We start from the raw sequence: 16,701 nt of genomic DNA, 5'->3' as shown, positions 1-16,701 counted from the left end.
GGCAAACGGGGGGGAGGCTGGGAATGGTTCTGGTTCCAGATGTTTTTTTCCTTCTCCAGGACAGGAATCATGAACAGATCCCTGTCATTTTTGGAGCTTCCTGTAGGGGGCACTAGGGACCAGACCAAAAGACCCCAGACTTGGCCCTCCTTTCAGGTGAAACTAAACTCCAATCTCAAGGCAGGGGGATCTCAAACTTAGATGCCAGGCCCTTTGACAAGCTGTTGGAGTTGCAGACACGCTACTTAGAAACAATAACACATATAACTTCATACCCCTCTGGGGGCTTCTCAGGGCCTCTAAAGCCAATCTAGAAACATGACATTAAAGACCCCTGCCTTAAAGGGAAAGGTGTAGCTCAAGGGTCTCCATGCAATATGACTGCTCTGCGGACCGCCCTGCCCCCGCCAGCTCACCCTCCCGGCCTGTCTTGCTCAGGTACTTCTTCATCCTGTGGTTGTAAGGAAATACTGACGTGGTGGCCCCGATCTCTGCGCCCATGTTGCAGATTGTCGCCATGCCTGGAGAGAAACAGAGCTGGTGAAGCTGGCCTAGCAGCTGGACACGGGCCCCATACACCTGTCGGGTGTGCGCACACATCTTCACGCCAGGGAGCTGGGGTCACTTCTTCCCTCGCTCACGCAGCCATCTAGTGGCAGCAGGCAGACTCGTCCCCCATGACCCACAGTTAAAACCACGGCCAAAGAAAACACAAAATTCAGCCCCTACCAGCTGGGTTCTAGCTCTGGGCCTGGCTATCCTGGCCAGGCTGCCTCACCATTACTGTGCCCATCTTGCAGGTGAGGGAACTGGCTCAAAGAGGTCCAAAGTCATGCCATAAAGCAAATGCAGGTGCTGGCATTCAGGTCTAGGCCCACCTGCCTAGCGCCCGGACCTGCTCTCTTTCAGGCACACCACGGTGCTGTGTGGAAGTGTTTCTGGGTCTCAGGTTTTCCAGCAATAAGACTGGAATGAAGTGCACTGTCCCGACCACAGAGCCTCACGCAGAACAGGTGAGACTTACAGATATCCTGTTTCATGGAGTTGCTGGGACATGGGACCAGGCTTGTTATCAACTTCGGAACTGAGCTGTCCAATGGTAATAAGCACTACCTCTAAGAGTGAGCCCTGGTCTCTGGAGGGGTGCAAGGGCAGCTGAACAGGAGCCCCGTGGGGCTGCTGTGGAGCTGAGGCAGGCACCGGGGGAAGTCTGGGCTGGACCATCCATAAGGCTTGTTCCAAGTCTCCCTGCATTCCTGAGGGCCTAGGCATTGAGGCCAGGTCACCCGGAGTGATGAGTAGAAGGGGCCCGCTCCTACTTGGTCTTAGAGCCTCGTAGGTGATAAATCTAATCCAAGTAAAGTGAGTGAGGCTCCAAGGAAGATGTGGGGATGGGGCTGCTCTGTGAATGACGCCCTGGCTCTGGCTCCCCATTCCACCACCACCTCCATTCTCTCTGGGATTCCCTTTCTGGATCACCCAAGGCAGCGCAGTGCCAGGGCAGGCGGGGTTGGCTTGGTCCCTAACTCTGCGTGGCCACAGGGAGGTACCCGCCCACCCCCCTGGAAGAGGCCACCATCTCTTAGACTAGAGGAACCTAGACTAATCCCCCCCCACACCTCTAGGTGTCCATCATGTCCCCAAACTGGATGGATACTCAGGGGAAGGCCATTCACTGCTTCCATGGATCAACTACTGGCCCCATCAGGCCCAACACAGGCCGCGGGGCGCGTCACATGGCCACCCTCCTCACCGGTGCAGGAGATGGAGTCCACGCCTGGCCCGTGGTACTCCACGATGGCGCCCGTGCCACCTTTCACTGTGAGGATACCCGCCACCTTTAGGATCACGTCTTTGGGGGAGGTCCAGCCAGAGAGGGAGCCCGTCAGCTTCACACCAATCACCTGAACAGGAGGGGCGAGACAGCAATTACAGGCCGTGTACCATGCTCCAACCACGAAGCCAAAGCATCTGCCTGCTGGGATTCCCATTTCTGCTTATTTACCCCCGGCTCTCCCCCAAAGAGACTGGAGTCTGAAATATTCCCTCATCCCTTTTGGGTTTCACAGACTCCCATTCGTCCCCACCAAAAACACCCCTGAAAGAGCGTTTCCCCACTCCTCACCTTGGGGCACTTCAGCTCCCAGGGGATCCCAGCCATGACATCCACTGCATCAGCACCCCCGACTCCGATGCAGATGCCCCCCAGGCCACCGCCATTGGGGGTGTGGGAATCAGTGCCAATCAGGAGAACCCCAGGATATGCGTAGTTTTCCAGAATGATCTGAAAAAGAACCCAAGACCTTCAGCTTACCAGCCCTCATCAGAGAATGGAGGTGGGGACCAAGAGGGGTCTGCAAAACTGGCCCCCTGGGTCATTTCTAGGCACCCCTCCAGGAGAGGGCCTCTCAGGTGTGGCTGGAAGGGCCAGGGGCTTGGGAGACAGGTGGCTTGGGCTCCCGAACAGCTCCGACAGTCCTGGACTGTCTGACTTGGGCTCGCGAGTGCCTTCTTGCACCTCAGTGTCCGTGTTTGCGGCACGGTAACAAGAACACATGCACCACACTGAGCCGAGAACCGTGGTGGGAAGCAGATGAACTGGGATACGGGAATGTGTCCTGGGACAAGTGTGACTGCCTACTGGGCTTCATAGGGTGGACAATTCCTTCAGGACCCGGCTCCAGTCTCCGCAAGCAAGCACTGGGAAGCCAGCAGGAGCACAGGCCACGAGCTCTTCTGCTGCTGATCTGAAAGGAAGTACAGACGATGCCTCCCCAACCCCTGAGGCCTGCAGGGGCTTAGAGAACTGAAGTGACTTGCACGTGAAGATGGCACCCCGCCTCCTCACCTTTCCTATTTTACTGTGGCTCCTTCATCGAGGGACTCCTAGCCGGGAAGGCACCGACCATGAGCATTTCTCCAAAACATCTGATTGCAGAGGCATGGCTATCGTAGCGCGGCCCTGACCCTACCCAGGCACCTGAGGCTGCAGCACCCCAAGGGAAAGCCCTGGCCAAGGGGCCCCAGTCTGAGCTCCGGCCCCACTGCCTACGAGTAGTTGTGGGACGTCGGGCAAGTTACTTCACCTCCCAGGCCTGTTTCCTCGTGGGTAAAAGTAGCCAGTTCTGCTCACCTCATCGAATCACAGTGATATAACGCCATGAGAACATGTATATTAAGCTGTAAGAGTACCTGGGAGAGGCCTTCTTTTTACTTATTCTGTAGCACACACTGGGATGTTAGGAAGAGCAAAGGAGGTCAGAGACAAGAAAGGCTCCATGAACGGTCAGGCCTGACTAAATGGTGAGCAGGCTCCGTGCACTATTATGGAAACCCCATGGCCCCTGCCCTGGGACAGGGCACACTCCCAGCACGCTCAGCAAGGTGTGAGTGATCTTGCCTGTCGGAATGCAGTTAGAAGACCTGGTCTCTTCCCAGGAGGGTGGCAGCTGGCTGGGAGAAAAGGCCAACACAGAGGAAATCCTGAACAAACAACTGTTGGACAGGACACTCGCTGCTCAACTGTTTAATTTTTCTGGCCTCCGTGCCCCAGCCACAAAGATTTAAAACTAGTTAATCTCGAGGCGCCTGGGTGTCTCAGTCGGTTGGGCATCCGACTCTGGCTCAGGTCATGACCTCATGGTTTGTGGGTTTGAGCCCCACATGGGGCTCTGTGCTAACAGCTCAGAGCCTGCAGCCTGCTTCGGATTCTGTGTCTCCCTATCTGCCCCTCCCCCTCTCACACTCTGTCTCGGTCTCTCTTCTCAATAAAATAAATAAACGTTTAAAAATAACAAAATAAAATAAAATAAAACTAGTTAATCTCTAAGGCTCTTCAAAGTTCTAAAAGTTTGATCCATGAAGACCAGACACAGAATTCAGTGTGGTCTACACAGTACAGACCATGAATATGGCCCATGTTCAAAAGGGAGAGGGACCTTGGGTCTGAACTAAGGAAAGAGTCACAGTGAAGCTGGCTGTACAGTGACCTCTGCAGTCAGCGGGATATGGCTGCGTGGATGGGGGTGAGGGTGGGGGATCAGTGTACTTTAGTCTGGACTAACACCTAGAACATAAATCTGGAAATTCAGCCACCCCCGGGGTGCTCCTGGCTGGCTCAGTCGGTATAGCATGCGACTCTCGATCTCAGGGTTGTTAAGTTTGAGCCCCATGTTGGGTGCAGAGACTACTTAAAAGAATAAAATCTTACAGAAAAAAAAAATTCAGCCTCCATCTGCACAACACGTGTACACCGAGGCCTCATTCTGCACCTACCTGGCCCCAGGCCCAGCGCCAGAGAGGAATAAATAAGCCACAGTCTCTGTCCCCAGAGCGTGTGGTGCGGTAGGGGAAGCACCTGGCACATCCTGGGGTCATTATGTGAAGGGTCCCACAGAGGATCACACAAGGGGGCTCCAATGCCCAGCACCAGGGAGGACTGGGGGCGGGGGCTTCACAGAGGTGACCAAAAGGCAGAGATGTGGAGGAGGAAGGATGTGCCGGGCCGGGCACAGGACGTTCAGGGTGGAGGGAAAGGGGTTAGGTTTGGTTTGGTAGATTAAAGCTGCCGATGGCCTGACATCAAGGGGGAGAGAAAAGCAAAGCTGTACAGAGATCACATGCTTCCTGGGAATTTTCTTTTTAAAGGAACAAACCTACCAGGCTATACACTTAGCTGGTGGCCAGAGGCAGGTGTGAGCTGCCATCACTCATAGCCCTGAACTTTGGCCATGAGCCGCCAAAGACGCCCGGGGGTTGGAATGAGGTGGGAAGGGAGACACTTGGGACTGGGGAGCCGTTCTTGACGAAAGTCCAAAGCTGGATCTACCCGACTCCCCAGCCCTGCTGTGGGGAGAAGCTTCCTAGCCCCTGCAGACTGACGTGACCTGCCATTTGCAGGCAGTCCCTTCTTGGCGAGGGCAATATTTTTAAAGGGCAGAGCAGTGACCCATGGGCTCTGGTTTCAGAGTGGGGCAGTGCCGGGAGCCCACGCAGGGTCGGATTACAGCCTGACTCAGCTCACCCTGAAGGAGGGCTGGGATGGAGGTGGGGAGAAGGGTCACCTTGGGAAGGCGCAAAGAGGCACATACAGGATGGATGGCAAATAGCCAGTACAAGCCAGCGCTCCCCACAAACCAGTCACCCTGGATGAAAGCTGAGCACCTATCTCCCAGAAACACGCGTGCACACAAAATCGCCCATCAAAAGAAAATCCATCCTTCGGGAGAGCCCAGAAGAACTGGCTGACACCGCCACGTGACCTATGGTACCTCCATCCCACACAATACCACGAAGGGGCCAAGAAGACCCCAAGGAGCGCTATGTGCGCCGAGGAGGGGAGAAGCCTTGGTGTGACAGGAGGCACACCAGCAGCACGCGGGGCGGAGCACTGGCTGTGGGGCCAGACTCTTGGATCAGCCAGCTGTCCCTGGGCAAGTGGATTAACTCCTTCGCGCCTCAGTTACTTCACCTACACAGCGTAGATCATGAAACCACCTACCTCACAGAGTTGTGGTGAACAATGAGTAAGTTAGTATCTGTCGAGTGTGAAGTCTAGTGCCTGGCACACAGAATGTGCCCATCAAATGTTAGGTATCCACACAAAAAGGAATAACGTTTGTGGAAAAAAGCAAGACAAAAAAATAATACAACACCCCTCTGCCCTCCCGAGCCTCTGGCCTTCTGTCCCGCAGGCCAAGAGATGCTCTCTGGTTCCCTAAGGTCCCCTCCCCCAGAAAGGCAGGCCAAGCCCTGCTTTACCTGGTGAATGATTCCAGAGCCAGGCCTCCAGAAGCCCACGCCATACTTGGCACCTGCAGTTGCCAGGAAATTATACACTTCCTGGTTTATGTCCTATTGAGACAAATCAATAACCAGAGCATGAGTAACACGGTTTGTGTCTGGGACGACTCCTGCTCACCTCCCCCCCCCCCCCGACTCTGAAATGCTGGCACTGTGAAGTCAGGCCCTCTCCTGGAGGTCTTCTACAAATAATTCCAAAAGGGCTTGGATGTTGGCCCAGTCTCAGCTGGCCAGTCTGGGGAGAAAAGCAAGGAAGCAGGGATGCAGCCTCAGTTCCGTGACACCTGGCCAGGGAGCGGTTCTGGAGCAAGTCCCTTCCCTACCCTGTTCTCAGTTTCCTTATTTGCAGAAGGAACTCAATTACATCATCTCCAAGGGTCCCTCTGGCACTCAGGTCTTCAGTCAAGGCCAGCAGTGGGGGGCACATCCAACAGGACTATCTAACTGGGATATGGTGTTGGGGGAAGGGAGCCGTCAAAGGGAAACAGTGGCATCGAGTGGACATTCCAGTCCCAATGTAGCTCAGGCAAGGTGTTGTTAACCTCAGAGGCCACATTCGAGGCAAGGTCAGAATCCTAGCTGACATTTACTGAATGCCCACTGCACTGAACACCCTCACAATCCATCCCAAGAAACAGGGAAGGCACTGTCACCAAGGCCATTTTACAGACGCAAAAACCGAGGCTCAAAGGTGAAATAACTTGCTGGAAATCCCCAGAGTAAATCCCAGGGTTTGAAACCAGGCCTGTGCAACCACATAGCCTGAGAGCGACATTCTAATATAAAAGAAAGCTACCTCCCCTTATAGCAAAGAGGGCATCTCAGAACACCAGCGTCTGGCATGCTGTAGGCGTCCCATACTTGCTGGTTTGATGGGCCCCAAATGAGACTGTCAAATGGACCATGTTCTGAAATGCTGATTTCAACAAAACAAGGCTGGGCCAGGCCCACTCTGCCTAGAATTTGAAGGTGACCTCCTCAGGGGGCATGGAAGGCTTCCCAGGACAGCTAATGTGAGGCCAGGGTTTATCAGGAAGACATGGCACGCTCCTGGGCAGGGGAGACTCAGTGATGGAAGGGATGGGACCAGGCGGACTGCAAAGACTCCCCCCCTGCAAGGAGGAACGAGGCAGTGAGATCTGCTGGCCTCGGCACAGGAGACTCATGCCCCAAGGCAGAGGGACTCACTGTCAGCTCCCTGGACCCTCAATAAAACACCCTCAAGACCATGCAACCTCCTTCACCTAAACTCCAGACCAACCACACACACCCTTCTGAGGCCCATTTCGTACCCCCAGGCAAAAGAACAGCACACAAAAAACTTGGGCCCCCAGAGCCGTCTCTCTCTGGTTAATAATGAAATGAATATGCCAGCTTTTTCCTTGAAATCCGTCACTTATAACAAGGGTACCAAGGGCAGGAGGCAGTGGCTGTGTTCCGGGTGCGTGTCCTCGTGTCTGTGTAAGTGGTGGTAAAGAGACAGGGGTGGCAGGGGACAGAGCTGGGCAGCAGAGTCTCGGTCTGAACTCAGCCGAGAGTCTTCTCTGGCTATGCGACCCTGGATAGGTCACTCAGCCTCTCCGGTCCCTGGCCAGAGGGACTCTTTATTTACAAATATACGTCAATCTGGCCACACCCCTCCTTGCTTAAGCCCTTCAGGGACCCCTAGGATGGTGCCCATGGCCCTCAAGGCCCTTTCTGAGCCTGCCCCCACCCACTCATACCACCCTCTCTTCCACACACAGCGCCAGCCCCATGGCCCTCTTTCAACTCCACAAAGCATCCAGTTGCTTCCTGCCTTGGGGTCTTTATATACACTGTTCTGTCTACAAAGTTCTTCCTCAAGTCAGTATCAGCTTATCTGCACAGGTTTCAGCTTACGTATCACGTCCTCAAGAGGCTGTCCCGTTCCCCCAGAGTCTAAACTGAATGGCTTTCTTACACTCTCACAGTCCTATGTCTTCCCTTCATAACATACATACAAACTGGCAATTACCTATTTGTGTGATGGTTTAACGTGGGTCTCCCTCCTTGTTCATGAAGGCAGGGCTCCTGTCTTGTTCACACAGAAACCCCAGCATCTAGCACAGTGCCTGGCATACAATTAGTGTTCAATAAACACTGGTCAAATAAATGAGTGAGCCCTGAAATCCTTGATTCTGTGAATCTCATCTCCAGAAGGCAGATTCTGAATCCATAAAGCAAAGCGAGGGCCAGACCCCCCGAAGGCGGTGGTGGCCCTGCTGTGGGCAGTCATCCCAGGGCGGTTCCCGGCCAAACCCAGCTCCTGGCACCGCAGGAGCCCCTGTACCGCTACCACCCCCACTGCTGCTAACATGGAAACCTCTGGCCAGCAGGCTGGGCTTTCAGCCGAGTAGAAGAACAACCACCGGCAACCAGGGCAAAAACTGGCAGGGCAGGGTGGGAAGAAAGGGCTCCAGTGGGAAAGCTGAGCGCTTCCCATGGGCCTGAGAGGCGCTCGAAGCTCCACTGACCCTGAGGCTGGAGCACTTTCAATGGCAGCCCAGCCAGCATTCAGCTCCTGCCAGAGGCCCCCCAGGAGGGCGCCCCTTCCACTGCGGGGGGCTGGGGGGGGGTGTGGAAAGGGTGGAGGGCCAGAGCTGGCAGAGGCACACGCAGAGGGGCCACAAGCAGAGCCTGGGGGGAGGAGCAGGAACGGGATTTCATGAGGAAGGGTGCGAGGAATTCAGGGAAAAAACTACTCATTGTGGCACACGGCCCCTGCTATGTCCTTAAGCAAACTCCCAGAAGAAAGCCCCCAAAGGAGGCCAGTAAGAGGGCGCTCGGGACACGGCACTGGTCCTAACCACGTGCCCACGCAGCCGAGGTACCTCACCGCACAGGGCCCTGGCCGCCTCGGATGGACAACGAGCAGCACCGCCTGCCCGCCTCCCTGGCGGGGTCCTCGGGGCTCGGCCGAGCGCCTGGGTGAGCGCACGTGTGACGCCGGCGGAGAGGAAGGAGCAAACTACCCTCTGCAGAGCGACCGGCGATCTGTGTCACAACCTGCTGTTTCTAACGTGCCAGATCAATGACCACACAAGAACAACGTGGTAAGATTAAGGATGATTTGGGTTTTGTTTGTTTTCAGGCATTCTCTAACATCTTCACGATAAGCAAACGGTATCTTCAGAGTTAGTAAAGAGCAAAGATGTTTTAAAAAAGACTAAACCAAAGAAGCTGTTAGAATTGCAAAGCGATGCCTCAGCTCAAGGGCTTTGCCTCTTGTCCCATGTCACACCCACCGTCCCGCGATGCCACCTTCAGCTCACCTTGGCCCGACGCAGGTCTTTCTCACCCCCGAGCTGGGCCTCAATCAGGTGATCGCAGTGGATGGTGGACGGCACAGCCACCTTGGGCAGCCCGCTGCTGATGAACTGCAACATGGCCATCTGGGCCGTGGCATCCTGCATGGCCACACGGTCGGGCCGCAGCCGCAGGTACGTCTTGCCCCGCTCGATCTCCTGCTTGGCTGGGTCATCCAGGTGTCCATATACAATCTTCTCTGAGAGGGTCAGAGGCCGGTTCAATCTGCGGGGAGAGGGAGAGGTGCCGGCTGCACAATGCCCTGCCTGCCCGCAGCCGTGGCAACCGTGAGGGGTGGGCACCAATCAGTCCCTCTGACACTCAGCACTCACTGGGTGCTCCAAAATTACTTAAGTGACTGACAGTATCATGAGAGGTGGGCAGGTTGCTTTTTCACAGAGGATATCTGCTCTTCCGGCATATTGATCACTATTATCTGATGAACCCCTATTACATGTGTATCTCACTATTCACTCCTCATTGTATCCCTGTCATCTGATAAGACGGGCAAGAGGGACAGGAGGCTCGTCAGAGTGGCGGTGATCGCTCCAGCTCAGTCAGGGTCTTGCTTGCGAGCCTCTAATTCTCTCTGTCCCTGGCCACTTCTCCTGTGCTCTCGGCCCCACTAAGACACAGAGGATCCCACCAGCATTCCCACACAACCCACAAGCCCCTGCTGTTTACACTGCTGGGCTGAAGCCCTTCCCATTAGCCCCCCTTGCTCTCACCCCATTCACCCAGCACGGCTATCAGCTCTCAACAACGCACACCCAGTCGCTGTCCCCAGCCCCTCACTAGACCCTCTTCCTAGACCCCCTCTCCCTGGAGGTCCCACCCCTCCCTTCCCCGTTGGGGCCAAAGTGGCAGTCCGACCCTGGCTCCCGGGCGGCCCCTGCCAGGCCTCAGGCGGCCTCCTCCTCACCAGCCTCCCCCGAGGCCGACTGAGCTCGGTGCAGGTCAGCCCTCAACCGCCCACCCTGAGGCTCCCTGCTGACACCCGCACAACCTGGCTGCCCCGTGCCGCAGAGCAGCCTCCCCTCTGCCCGCCACAGCTGCCCTGGCTAGACCACACACTCTGCCTCCCAGACCAGAGGCCTCCAGGGAAGGCGGTCAGCGTCGCCTTTCAGGGAAGGGGTGCAGTTGCACTCACACCCCGCGAGCCAGGAAAGAAAAAAAGTATCAGACTAAGGAGTCAGAGGCCCTGGGTTTAGTCCTGACCCCAGTACTAAACCCACTGTGTAACCAGAAAAGCCACCGCTCTTCTCAAAGGGCTCGCCACCCCACCTCCGAAGTCCAGGGCCCGGCCTGGACCGAGGGAACAGCGCTCATTCGGCGCTTGTTTTTAAACAGCCTCACTGAGGTGTAACCGGCCTGTCATAAGCCGCGCACATTTATTTTTTATTTATTTATTTTTTTTAATTTTCTTTTTTTGAACGTTTATTTATTTTTGGGACAGAGAGAGACAGAGCGTGAACGGGGGAGGGGCAGAGAGAGAGGGAGACACAGAATCGGAAACAGGCTCCAGGCTCTGAGGCATCAGCCCAGAGCCCGACGCGGGGCTCGAACTCACGGACCGCGAGATTGTGACCTGGCTGAAGTCGGACGCTTAACCGACTGCGCCACCCAGGCGCCCCAGCCGCGCACATTTAAAGGACACAATTTGGTAAGTCTTGACACAGTACATAGCTACACACCTGTGAAACTGTCACCACAGTCAAGACAATGAACACGTCTCCCAAGCAGCCAGTGACCTGCTTTCTGTCACCACAGACTCATTTTCTCACAGAACTTCCTCTTCCCTCAGCTCGGCTCTAAGCACCTCAATGGATGCAACACGTCGCAGCCTCGTAACACGGACGAGGGCACCGAAGCCCAGCGAGGTGAAGCAACCTGCCTCGGGTCGCGTGCTGGCGAGCAGCAGAGCCAGACCGCGAGGAGCCAAGCCGTGTGGCTCTGACGTCTGTGCTCTTTATTTACATAGATTTTTTTTTTTTTAACCTAATCTCTACACTCAACATGGGGCTTGAACTCACAACCTCAAGTTCAAGGGTCACTCACTCCACTGACTGAGCCAGCCAGGCGCCGCGTCCACACTCCTTACATTGCCCTATACCGTCCCTCTGTAACTAACGCCCGGAAACTCAGAACAGGGCCCAGCCTACAGGAAGTGTTCGAGTTCTATCATTACTGCCACTAGGACTCTGCTGGGAAAGCAGAGCAACTTCCTTCCGATGGCCTGGGTTCTAGCCCCCCATGTATCTAACCCTCAAGAGCAAGAGCTCCCTAAGGGGCTGGCTCTGTGGGCAACGGCAGAGCAAGTGGCAATTCTGAAAACCTCTACGGTTCTGCTGTCATGAGAACCTTGAATAAAAATAGCACTGGCCTGAGGTACAGCCTGCCCCGTTTTGTGGCAGCATCTCCGAGGCTGGTGTACGGGCAGTGACTCGCTGCACAGAGCACAGCCCCTCTTTCTGGGCCCCAGGGGAGATGAAAAATAGCACATGGGCTTTAAAACCAAAGACCTTGACAGCAAATGCCCAAAGTTGTACAAAAAAGCCTGACAGCGACAAAAACCTAAGGACATGTTCCACACCACATTTCCTTAAGGATTAACTGAGGATGGCAAAGTGAGTCCTCTATGTCCATCTGTCCCTCTGCCATACTGGATGACAAAGACCTAGTTTCTCGAGAACAGAATTGAGCTCCTTCTGTCACGAACACAGGGTGGAGAAAGAGTTCCTCTGCAAGCCCCCGGCCTTCTAAATTTTTTTTTATATGTTTATTTATTTTTGAGACATAGAGAGAGAGAGAGCAACAGAGACAGAGACAGACAGACACAGAATCCGAAGCGGGCTCTAGGCTCCAAGCTGTCAGCACAGAGTCTGATGTGGGACTCGAACTCACGAACCCCAAGATCATGACCTGATCTGAAGTTGGAAGCTTAACCGACTGAGCCACCCAAGCGCCCCAAGTCCCCTGGCCTTCTAAAACATTCTTACATTTTCATCCACTGATCTCTGTTTTGAATAGCCTCATTTCTAATAAGCTCCCAGGTGATGCTGATGCTGCTGACTCACAGACCACATTTTGAGGAACAGGCCCACACCGTCGGAGGGAATCAGGGCCCAGGTGTTGGTAGTTTTAAAAGCTTCCGAAGCGGGGAGCCCGGCTGGCTCAGTCGGTGGAGTGTGACTCTTGATCTCGGGACTGTGGGCTCAAGCCCCACGCTTGGCATAGAGGTTAAAAATAAAATCTTTAAAAAATAAATAAATAAAAGCTTCCAAGATGATTCTAATGCGCAGCCTAGACAAAACCCACAAGAATGCTAGAACAAACACTGGGAGGCAACAGAGCCAGACAGACCTGGCTTGAGTTTGGGTCCAACCACTCAGTAGATGTATGACCTCAGACCGGGTATTTCCCTGACACTCGATTTCCTTATCTGCAAAATGGGGAGATGGATATAATAACAACCTGTAGGGGTTGTTGAGAAGAAAAGAAACGTATATGAAGTGCCTAGAACAAACTGCACACTCAGGCAGCCACTATTATTATAGTTATCCTTGATGACCATTAATCAGTTCTTACTATAATTAGGTGATGTCATGCGGGAGGCTGCTGGAGATAAAGACTATGACAGTCCCTACCCTTAAAACCAAAGTGAGGATACCAGTAAAGAGGAAGCAAAGTGGCAGCAGAGAGGGAGCGTGGGAGTACAGTTAGAGCATGGGCTGAGGGCAGGGAGACTCACTGTGTGACCCTGGGCAAGCTGCTTCTCCACCTGAGCCTGTTCCTCGGCTATAAATGGGTATATTCATATCTGTTCTCTCTTACTCCCAGGGTCACGGTCACCAGGTGGGGGAGCGCCCAGCCCTATCTACAGTCGTTCAAGCTCCAGGGGCAGTGCTGGTTGCTATGTACTACCTGCCCCACTCCCCATCCTCTCGTGGCATCATCCTTCCAGCACCAGCATCTGGCCCAGGACCTGGCACACAGGACAGCAGTGCGAAAATGGCTGCCATTTTACCAAACAAGGAAAGAGAGGCCCAGAAAAAAAGATACGCTCAAGACCCTCCCTGAGCTTTCTTCTGGGCCTCAAGCCAGAGCTCTCCTCTAGGACTACACACTGAAGAGGAAATACAGATATTTAGCCAGCCTCTGGGCCTGGTGGATCCCAGAGGGCCAGCTCAGGGTCAGCAGTCCATCTTGGAAAAGGTGGCTGGGAGGTTCAGGCCACAATACCATAGAGTGTCTGAGACCTTCCCTGTGGCCCAAATCACCAGGCTCTGGTAAGAGATCTTTCCTTGGCAGAGAAGGCCAAGGCCCACCACCGATCTGCAATGCCTTTCCCCAGCAGGGAACTTCGTACCCTAAAGGCCTTGATCCTACCACCATCACCGACCGTCCATTGCCAAGCACCTCCTGTGCTGCCTGAAAGGGGCAAGAAGCACAAACAGCCCTGTGGCGGTCTCTACAGCTCCCCCATCCCACCCCCCGCAGCCTTACCTTTTGCGAACAATGTCAATGTTCTTCTCTAGCAGGTCATAGCGGATGTACTCATTGGGCTCAAAGTGGCTCATGGCCACCTTGGCCCGTTGGCACAAGACTGAGGCCACATGGTACTGCCGCACACCCAGGGCTTTCTGCAAGAAGAAAGACAAGAGCAACTGTCAATGGAGTATTTAGGGTGGCCCGCCCCAGAGGACAGCTCAGTGTGGTGAAGAGAGCAAGGAAGTATCAAGAGCTCACCAGTGACTGTGGCCTCCATGTCCTCCTCTGAGACAGAGGATGATACAGCAGCCACGGGAACACAGCCCGTGGCAGGAGAGAGTGCAAGGGATTTGCAGTCAGAATTGCTGGGATCAAAGTCAAGTTCTATCAACTTAAGAAAATCCCCCATCATCTGAGCCCCAGAGGAGACGGGCACTGGGGCTGTAACTGGCCACGGTGATCACACAGGGCTACCGGGATGGTTAGATATGAACGTATGTGAAAGTCCTAACGAGGCTGTAAAGCACTGTCCAAATCATAGCTATTACTCTCCTGAACAATACATTCCTTGAGGGTTGGGGTCAAACCTTATTTATTTCTGTGTCTGGACTATACTTGACACATAACAGAGATTCGATGAGTAATTATCGAATGGATGGAAAAATGAGGAAAACCCTGTGCATGAGCTTCGGATGTTTCCTTATCCCTTCAAAAGGTGGTCCCCTTGAATGTGCAGAGGACTGACTTCCTTCTAATGGCCAGAATGGGGCATAAGTGAGGCTACGTGGCCTCCAAGACTGGTTATAAAAGGACAGCTTCTGCCTAGCCCTCTCTCTGGTTGCTTTAAGAAAAGACAGTTACCATGTCGTTAAGACACTGAAACAGTGCTGGGAGAGGCCCACTTAGAGAGGATTTGAGGCTTCTTGCCAATAACCAACACCATCTCCCACAAGAGTGCTGTAGCCCAAGGCCACGCCTTCAGGTAACTGCGGCCCTGACCAAAGTCTGGATTGCAATTTCTTGAGTGACCCCAAGCTAGAACCACCCTGACAAGCCACTCCCAAATTCCTGGTCCACAGAAATTGTGAGAGAGAATGTTTATTGTTGTTCTAAGCCTTTAAGTGTAGGGGCAATCTGTTCTGCAGTAACAAGATAAATGACTGTTATGCTGGGGTCTGTTAATTTTAAACTGTGACGACCTTCACAGGGTACACTGTGATCAGAGGAGAATAAAGGAACCCAAAAAAAATGACACAGGGAAAGGAATGGCTGCTTCCTTTCCAGGTGATGCTCCCTGTCTAGAGCAGAGGATCATACCAAGGCAAAGCTCAAGCCACTACCCGAGGCCCCCTTTCTTTGTGTCACCAAAATCTTGAAATCCAAACTCTACCAACCCCGGCACCTGAACCAGTACAAGGGCACAGCTCAAGCCACTCATTAGTGACAGTCAACAGCACCCCAACCACCACCCACCTGCCCACCCTTGCCCTCCAGCAGGGGATCCTCACGATCTGCCCCACGCGGTAACCAATGACACATCAAAGGACTTTCAACAGCCAGGGCCTGGGATGAATGGCATACCGCGGCCACAGCTCTGACCACAGCTACGACAGCGGGGGCCCCAGTGCAAGGCGGGAGGATGGGGAAACCAGAGCCTCAGTCAGGTGGCCACTTACTATCGAGTCACCTCGGTCAATTTACCCTAAGCACTTGCTTCCTCACAGAGCTATTGTGGGGATTAGGAGAGGTTACATAAAGTACTTGGCACAGTTTCTATTACCCCTTGTAAGAGAAACCATACAAGCTGCTCTGCAACTTGCTTTTCCTATTTACCAATACACCTCACACGTCTTTCCAATATCCGTATACAGATCTTTCTTTTTGTAAACTAACTATCTTAAGCTTAAGTTTCCCTAGAAATAAAAATAAATGTAATAAGATGGGCGCCTGGATGGCTCAGTCGGTTAAGAGTCTAACTCTTGATTTTGGCTCAGGTCATGATCCCACGGTTTGCACGACTGAGCCCCAAGTCAGGCTCTGTATTGACAGCACAGTCTGCTTGGGATTCCATCTCTCCCTTTGTGCCCCTCCCCTGCTTGTGCATGTGCACACACTCTCTCTCTCTCAAAATAAATAAACTTTAAAAAATAAATTAAAAAATAAATGTAACAACAGCCAGCGTCTGGCCCAGTAGGCAAAACAATTAGCTGTAATCATAGTGTAGAGAAAAGGTAAAGTCCCAAATTCTCTATAGCAAGGGAACACTTAAGCAATCCACGGACGTACATCAATTATCTGAAAAAGAGGCTTGGGGCGCCTGCATGGCTGTCGGTTGAGCATCCAACTTCAGCTCAGGTCACCATCTCGCAGTTTGTGGGTTCGAGCCCCACATTGGGCTCACAGAGCCCACTTTGGATCCTCTGTCCTCTCCCCTCCCCCATTCAGTCTCTCAAAAATATAAAACAATTAAAAAATAAAAATAAATAAAAAACAGGTTTAAGAAAAATGCTGACCGGGGGGAGAAAGGACAACATAGTATGCTTTCATACAGAATACAACTTATGGGTAAGAGAAAAACATTTATTGACGCCCAGTGATGCCAGCACTGTGCTGCACTTTGCGTGTGTTACATCACCTCAGCCTCACAGCCATCCAGTGAAGTGGCTCCTGTGATTAGTCCATTTTCCAAGTGAGGAAATTGAGGCTTGCAAGAAGCGACCAAGGCCACAGCATAGCAAGTAGGACTCGAATCCAGTCTGACTGACCCACTTACCTGCCGTGGCCCCAGGCAAGTTATATAACTCCCTAAGCCTTCCCTCCAAAATGCAGATAAACTCTGTTGTTCATAACAGATGAAATCATTGCGTGCTCAATCCTTGATCACGAAGTGCTGTGCTTTCCAAACATCTGTGCACAACAGCCAGCACCGGCCAACAGGACTTCGTGCCACGACAGACATGTTTTAGATCCACACAACCAATACACTGGCCACTAGCCATGTGGCTGCGGAGCACGTGAAGTGTGGTGAGGAGTGGAGTTTTTAATGTTATTCCATTTTAACTTAAAATGAAGTTGCTACAT

At 53.3% G+C, this 16,701-nt stretch overlaps 1 protein-coding gene across 2 annotated transcripts in view; it reads right to left on the bottom strand.

The window, feature by feature from the left end:
• Nucleotides 1–16,701, bottom strand: part of ACO2 (aconitase 2) — a 56,796-nt gene that overhangs the window by 8,747 nt on the left and 31,348 nt on the right. For both annotated transcript variants that reach the window (XM_047864833.1, XM_047864834.1), the window contains exons 2-7: nucleotides 13,636–13,772; nucleotides 9,096–9,354; nucleotides 5,761–5,853; nucleotides 2,126–2,284; nucleotides 1,754–1,904; nucleotides 417–521 (exon numbers count right to left, since the gene is read on the bottom strand). In XM_047864833.1, the coding sequence (XP_047720789.1) occupies nucleotides 417–521; nucleotides 1,754–1,904; nucleotides 2,126–2,284; nucleotides 5,761–5,853; nucleotides 9,096–9,354; nucleotides 13,636–13,772 (904 nt within the window). The remainder of the gene's footprint in view (nucleotides 1–416; nucleotides 522–1,753; nucleotides 1,905–2,125; nucleotides 2,285–5,760; nucleotides 5,854–9,095; nucleotides 9,355–13,635; nucleotides 13,773–16,701) is intronic.

Source organism: Prionailurus viverrinus, chromosome B4, assembly GCF_022837055.1.
Source record: "Prionailurus viverrinus isolate Anna chromosome B4, UM_Priviv_1.0, whole genome shotgun sequence".
In the NCBI taxonomy this organism is placed as follows: domain Eukaryota; kingdom Metazoa; phylum Chordata; class Mammalia; order Carnivora; family Felidae; genus Prionailurus; species Prionailurus viverrinus.
The sequence above is the reverse complement of the archived record's forward strand: the minus strand, read 5'-3'. Positions and strand labels throughout refer to the sequence as shown.